The sequence below is a fragment of the Hypanus sabinus genome, unplaced genomic scaffold, assembly GCF_030144855.1.
Source record: "Hypanus sabinus isolate sHypSab1 unplaced genomic scaffold, sHypSab1.hap1 scaffold_2343, whole genome shotgun sequence".
NCBI classification, from domain to species: Eukaryota; Metazoa; Chordata; class Chondrichthyes; order Myliobatiformes; family Dasyatidae; genus Hypanus; species Hypanus sabinus.
Window position 1 is genome coordinate 5,001 of NW_026780459.1, and position 7,674 is coordinate 12,674.

General features: G+C 51.5%; 1 gene segment (V, D, J or C); it reads left to right on the plus strand.

Annotated features, from left to right (window-relative positions):
• The window catches only part of LOC132387915 (T-cell receptor beta chain C region-like), a 7,064-nt gene extending 2,850 nt beyond the window's left edge, over window positions 1–4,214 (plus strand). Inside the window, 2 exon segments of the C gene segment in view lie at window positions 2,068–2,435; window positions 2,913–4,214. Coding sequence covers window positions 2,068–2,117 — 50 coding nt within the window.
• Window positions 4,215–7,674: the final 3,460 nt, after the last annotated feature.

Sequence of the window (7,674 nt, forward strand, 5' to 3'; positions counted from 1 at the left end):
TGCTCTCCGGCTGTTGCCGTCCGGCACCTCAAGGTGCTTTTGGTTCAGAATGCCTCTCTGCCGGCCACTGTTCTGAACTGAAGCCGTTTGAGAGACACAGAACATAGAAATCTCCAGCACCTTCCAGACCCTTCCGGCCACGATGTTGAGCGGAACTGTGGTAACTGCCTGGAACTTCCCTCCCGCGTCACCTTTCTATTTTCTAAGCTCCGTGTACCTATCTTAAAAGAGTCTTTTAAAAGACACTATCGTATCCGCCTGCAGCTCCGCCGCCGGCATCCCGGTCCACGCACTCGTCACTCTCTGCGGGAAAAAAAAACTTACCCTGACATCTCCTAGGTACCTGCTTCCAAGCACCTTAAAACTGTGCCCCCCTCTTGTCAGCCATTTCAGCCCTGGAAAAAAGCCTCTGACTATCCACACCATCAATGCCTCTCATCATCTTGTACACCTCTCTCAGGTCACCTCTCATCCTCCGTCACTCCGAGGAGAAAAGGCCGAGTTCACTCAACCTATTCTCATAAGGCATGCTCCCAATCCGGGCAACATCCTTGTCAATCTCCTCTACGCCCTTTCTATGGCTTCCACGTCCTTCCTGTAGTGAGGCGACCAGAACTGAGCACAGTACTCCAAGTGGGGTCTGACCAGGGTCCGATAGAGCTGCAACATTACCTCTCGGCTCCTAAACTCAATCCCACGATTGATGAAGGCCAATTCACCGTACGCCTTCTTAACCACAGAGTCAACCTGCACAGCTGCGGAGGGAGGAATAGAGAAAGAGAGAGAGAGAGAGAGAGAGAGAGAGAGAGAGAGAGAGAGAGAGAGAGAGAGAGAGAGAGAGAGAGAGAGAGAGAGTGAGTGAGAGAGAGAGAGAGAGAGAGAGACGAGAGAGAGAGAGCGAGCGAGCGAGAGAAAGATGGCCGGAGATTGGACTCGGACCCCAAGATCCCTCTGACTTTATTCCAGGTGGTGCCTCCGTCCGGTCAGCTTTAATCATTCTGGCCATCCTCCTCTGTGTTTCCGGCCGCAGATCCTCTGCTCGCAGTTGGGGGCGGGGGGGGGGTGGTCCTCTTTGCTTTTCTGCACCGCTGTCTCTAAACTCTAGAAACTTCTGTGCGTGAAAATCCCAGGAGATCCGAATTTTCTTTGATGATGCAAAGACTGGAGGTGTAGTGGACAGTGAGGAGGGTTTTCAAGCTCGCAGAGGGATTTGGACCAGTTGGAGGAATGGGCTGAAAGATGGCAGATGCAGTTTAATACAGACAAGTGTGAGGTATTGCACTTTGGAAGGTCAAATCAAGGAAGAACATACAAGGTAAAACGTAGGACACTGAGGAGTGCAGAAGAACAGAGGGATCTGGGAATACAGATACATAATTCTATAAAAGTGGTGTCACAGGTAGAGAGGGTAGTAAGAGAGCTTCTGGTACATTGGCCTTGATAAATCAAAGCATTGAGTAGAAGAGCTGGAATGATAATGGTGAGGTTGTATAAGACATTGGTGAGGCCGAATTTGGAGTATTGTGTGCAGTTTTGGTCACCTAATTACAGGAAGGGTATTAATAAGGTTGAAAGAGTGCAGAGAAGGTTTACAAGGATGTTGCCGGGACTTGTGAAATTGAGTTACAGAGAAAGGTTGAATGGGTTAGGACTATATTCCCTGGAGGATGGAAGAATGAGGGGAGATTTGATAGAGGTGTATAAAATTATGACGGGTATAGATAGAGTGAATGCAAGCAAGCTTTTTCCACTGAGGCCAAGGGAGAGAAAAACCAGAGGTCATGGGTTAAGGGTGAAGGGGGTAAAATTTAAAGGGAACATGGGGGGGGGCTTCTTCACGCAGAGGGTGGTGGGAGTGTGGAATGAGCTGCCAGATGAAGTGGTGAATGCGGGCTCACTTTTGACATTTAAAAAAAGCTTGGACAGGTACATGGATGAGTGGGGTTTGGAGGGATATGGCCCAGGTACAGGTCAGTGGGACTAGGCAGAAAAATGGTTCGGCACAGCCAAGAAGGGGCGAAAGGCCTGTGTCTGTGCTGTAATGTCCTGTGGTTCTATGGTTTCCAGATACTCAATCCACCCCGTCTGGCACCGGCCCTCAATCCTCCCCGCTCTGATGTTACCTGACCTCCTGACCGCGCCTGCGTGTTTGTGACGCACAGTGAGTTGCTGCCACGTGATTGGCTGATCGGACAGTTGCCTGAATGTGCCGGTGCGCAGGTGCTGCTCATGAAGTGTCCACTGAGTGTATTTGAAGGGGCCGCCGCTGCTTCCGTGGGGCGGGGAATACCCCAGATTGACTCTTTCCTCCCTTTCCCTCTCCGTGCAGAGGAGAGATACAGAGCATTGGGAGCGGGCGGATGACGTACCTCATCCTGATCTGCAAAAGTGTCCTGTACGGCATCATCGCTTCGGCGATCGTTTTGAAGACCAAGGTGAGGCTCGGGGGGGCGGGGGGGGGGGGGGCTCGTCCGATCTTTCGGGAGCGGCGCGTGGAGGGTGACCCCTTCCGCCCAGGCTCCGGTGACTTGGGAAGGGGGCCTGGGTCGGAGCTGGAAGCCCAGGGGAGGAGGTTGGGGGTCGAGAGGCAGGTGAGGGAGGGAGGGGAGAGTGGCGAACAGGCAGGGAGACTGCGGGATGACGAGGGGCAGCCGAGGTTGGGATCTGACAGGAGAGGGGTGCGCGGGGCGAAGCGACGGCGGAGGGGGGGGGGGAGTGGGGAAGGCAGATAGGAACAAGAGGGGCAGGGTAGGCGGTGGGGTAGGTGTTCCCCCTTTACAGGAGGTTCCCGAGGCCAGGGGCAGCCCAGGAGGGATGAGGAGTCAATCTGGTCAATTCATTGGACATCGTGGGCCCGTTCCGTGTTGGACGCGCGTACTAACGCCCTCCGTGCTTTCTTCCCACCAAACCAGAAGTCATACTCCAAGAGGTTCGACTGAAACCACGCTTGGCATCGGAGCGAGTGAGAGAGAGAAAGAGAGAGAGAGAGAGAGAGAGAGAGAGAGAGAGAAAGCTTCGTCGAAACAGAGATTAACCTTGATGCTTCGTTGTGTCATTTTCCACGCCAGCCTCTACTGTAAACGTCTGTCTTATATTTGTAAGCTCAAAACGTCCCGGCCCCCACCGGAGGGCCGAGTGACTGTATAGTCCCGCATCGCTGAATCAGGCCATTTGGCCCGACAGATCCCTGCCGCCCACGGTCGTCCCATTGGGAAACATTGTCTTCATCTCGGCTGGCCCCCACAGGGAGAGGTTGAACAGGTCGGGACCACTGAGGGAGGTGGGGGGAGAGACATCTCACAGGGGGTACCCAAAGTTACGAGTGTGAATAGACGGGGGGTGGACGGGTCGCGTACGGGATGCGGGAGGAAGTCCAGCCGGTCGGGCAGCGTCCGCAGAGGGGAATTAACAGGCAGGCTCTTGGGACGGGGACCTTCGTGCTGTCAGGACTGGGGAGGGAAGGGGCAGAGGCCAACCAGGTGAGGGGGGAAGGTAGGTGGGTGGGGGGGGGGTGACTGCGGACGATGGAAGAAGCCGGGAGGAGATAGGTGGAAGAGGTAAATGGTTGAAGAGGAAGGAAGACGGTCGGAGGGGTGGTGTGAAGACAGTAGACCGTGACAAAGGGGGAGGGGCACCAGAGAGAGGTAACAGGCAACTCAGCTGGGCTGAGCTGAGAACTCGGGGTTCATGGGTTAAGGGTGAAAGGTGAACCTCTTTGCCCGGAGAGTTGCCCCAGCGCGGAGCGAGCTGCCAGCGGAAGTGGCGGGTCTGGGTTCGAATTCAACCCTTATGGGGAGCTTGGGCGGAGAGATAGATGGGAGGGGTGTAGGGTGGGGGTGGGGGAATGGGCGTAGATGGGGCTAGCCTGCCTGGTCGGCGTGGACCGTGCTGCAGTACCGTCCGAATTTATTTGCCCCCGTTTGGCCCGCACCTATCGAAATGTCTTCTCGGTGTTGCCGTTGGCCCTGCCCCTGCCACCTCTTCGCCCCATATCCCAGCCGCCGTCTCTGCGGGGAGACAAAACTGCCCCTGTGAATATTTACCCTCTCGCTTAACGCGAGCTTTAGACCCCTCCAGGTTCCGGGGGCTGGAGGGGGTGGTAGGGAAGACAGCGACATGATCGAAATCACGTGCAGTTTCTCACTTCCCACGATCTTGCGGTGCTTCTTTTCCGGTTCTCATCTGCTCGATAAATAAAACGGAATTTTCTTACGAACGAAGAGGCTTGCCGTTGGCTTTTATTGAAGGAGGGGGTGGGGGGGGAGAAGGGGCGGCACACTCACGCACCGCACAACCAGGGGCCGATTGAGGCCATTCGTCCCATCGAGCCTGGCTGAGTTTACGCTCCCACCCACCCGCCATCCTCCCGTTTCCTCCCCGTGACCTCTGACCCCCGACTCACCAAGCACCTATCGACCTCCGCTTCCAGTGCACCCGGTCGCCTGGCCTCCACAGTCCGCCCGCGGCAATGAACCCCACAGATTCGCCGACACTCCGGCGAAAGACAGCGAGTTGGCTTTTTAGAGCAGGCTACCGCTGAGCCGATCAGCTGTACTGGGTTGGGGTGCCATGCGATGAGCCGGAGGCCACCAGGGAGTTTGAGGTACAGGAACCCTTAGGAGCCAGTGATCACCGTGTGATTGTGTTCAATTGGAAATCCGACCGGGGGGTGGGGGGGGGGAGAGGCAAAGTCTGATGCGGCAGTATTTCAGTGGAGTAAAGGAAGTTGCAGTGGTATGAGAGAGGAGTTGGCCAACGTAGATTGAAGGTGCTGCTGGCAGGGATGACAGCAGAGCAGAAATGGCGTGCGTTTCCGGGGAAAAATGAGAAAGGTGCAGGACATATCTATTCCAGAAGTGAAGAAATAGAACCAGAGAACATTACAGCACAGAAACGGGCCTTTCGGCCCTTCTTGGCTGGGCCGATCCACTTTTCTGCCGAGTCCCACTGACCTGCACCCGGACCATATCCCTCCGTACCCCTCTCATCCATATGTTAAAAGTGAGCCCCGCATTCACCACTTCATCTGGCACATCATTCCACACTCCCACCATTCTCTGTGTGAAGCCCCCCCCCCCCAATGTTCCCTTTAAACTTTTCCCCCTTCACCCCTTAACCCATGACCTCTGTTTTTTTCTCCCCTAGCCTCAGTGTAAAAAACCTGCTTGCATTCATTCCATCTATACCTATCATAATTTTATGTACCTGTATCAAATCTCCCCTCATTCTTCTACGCTCCAGAGAATAAAGTCCTAACCTATTCAACCTTCCTCTGTAACTCAGTTTCTCAAGTCCCAGCAACATCCTTGTAAACCTTCTCTGCACGCTTTCAACCTTATTAATATCCCTCCTGTAATTAGGTGACCAAAACTGCACACAATACTCCAAGTTCGGCCTCACCAATGCCTTATACAACCTCACCATAACATTCCAACTCTTATACTCAATACTTTGATTTATAAAGGCCAATGTGCCAAAATCTCTCTTTACGACCCGATCTACCCGTGACGCCACTTTTAGGGAATTATGTATCTGTATTCCCCAGATCCCTCTGTCCTACTGTACTCCTCAGTATCCTACCATTTACCTTGTATGTTCTACCTTGATTTGACCTTCCAAGTGCAATACCTCACACTTGTCTGCATTAAACTCCATCTGCCATTTTTCAGTCCATTTTTCCAGCTGGTCCAGATCCCTCTGCAAGCTTTGAAATCCTTCCTCACTGTCCACTACACCTCCAACCTTTGTATCATCAGCAAATTTGCTGATCCAATTTGCCACACTATCATCCAGAGCATTGATATAGATGACAAATAACAATGGACCCAGCACTGATCCCTGTGGCACATCACTAGTCACAGGCCTCCACTCAGAGTAGCAATCCTCCACTACCACTCTCTGGCTTCTTCCATTGAGCCAATGTCTAATCCAATTTACTACCTCACCATGTATACCTAGCGACTGTATCTTCCAAACTAACCTCCCATGCGGAACCTTGTCAAAGGCCTTCCTGAAGTTCGCAATCAGTAAAATAGTACAACCGTGGCTGACAAAGGAAAGTCAAAGGTATTGTAAAAGCAAAAGAGAAGGCATACAACAAAGCAAAACTTAATGGGATGATAGAGGATTGGGCAGTTTTTAAAATCCAACAGAGAACAACTAAAAAACTCATTAGAAGGGAAAAGATGAAATATCAACGCAAACTAGCAAATAATATCGAAGTAGATAGTAAAAGTTTTTTTTTCCAAGTATTTTAAATATAAAGGGAAACGTGAGTGGATATTGGGCCACTAGAAAATCAGGCAGGAGAAGTAATAACAGGGGGACAAGTGGCCAAATGTGTATTCTGCGTCAGTTTTCACTGTGGAAGAAACCAGCAGTGTGCCTGATGTTGTAGTGTGTGAAGGAAGAGAAGTGGGTGCAGTTACTGTTGCAAGAGAGAAGGTGCACAAAAAGCTGAAAGACCCGGACCAGAGGAACTGCACCTCGGGTTCTGAAAGAGGTAGCGTTAGAGATTGTGGTGGCATTAGAAATGAATTTTCAAAAATCGTTGGACTCTGGCATGGTGCCAGAGGACTGGAAAAGTCACTCCACTCTTTAAGAAAGGAGGAAGGCAGCAGAAAGGAGATTAAAGACCAGTTAGTGGTTGAGAAGATGTTGGAGTCAACTGTTAAGGATGGGGTGATGGAGTCCTTGGTGACACAGGACAAGATAGGACAAAGTCAGCATGGTTTCCTTGGGAGAAAATCTTGCGAGATGAGCCTGTTGGAATTCTTCGAGGAGATTACAAGGAGGATAGATAAAGGGGATGTGGTGGACGTTGTATATTTGGATTTTCAGATGGCCTTTGACAAGGTGCCACACATGTAGGCTGCTTAACAAGTTAAGAGCCCATGGTATTACAGGAAAGTTGCTGACCTGGTTGGAGCATTGGTTGATCGAGTGGGAATAAAAGGATCCTTTTCTGGTTGGCTGCCAGTGACCAGTGGTGTTCCGCAGGGGCCGGTGTTGGGACCGTTTCTTTTTGTGCTGTATATCAATGACTTAGATGATGGGATAGATGGCTTGGTTGCCAAGTTTGTGGATGATACGAAGATGGTGGAGGAGCAGGTAGTGTTGAGGGGAACAGGTAGGATGTAGAAGGACTTAGAGAGATTAGGAGAATGGGCAAGAAAGTGGCGAATGAAAAGCAATGTTTGAAACTGCATGGTGATGCATTTTGAGAGAAGAAATAAATGCGAGGAATATTTTCCAAAAGAGAAGAAAATCAAAAAAATCTGAGATGCAAAGGGACTTGGGAGTCCTTGTGCAGAACACCCTAAAGGCGGACTTGCCGGTCGACTTGGCGGTGAGGAAGGCAAATGCCACGTTAGCATTCATTTCATGAAGTCTAGAGTACAAGAGCAAGGGATGTGTTGCTGAGGCTTTATAAGGCACCTTGAGTTTTGAGAACAGATTTTGGCCCCTCATCTTAGGAAAGAAGTGCTGGCATTGGAGAGGATTCCAGAGGAGGTTCACATTGAATGAAAGGGTTATCAAACGAGGAACATTTGATGGCTCTGGGTCTGTACTGGCTGGAATCAGAAGGATGAGTGGGGGATCCTCATTGAAACCTTCAGATGTTGAAAGGCCGAGACAGGGTGGACGTGGAAAGGGTGTTCCCCACGGTGGGAG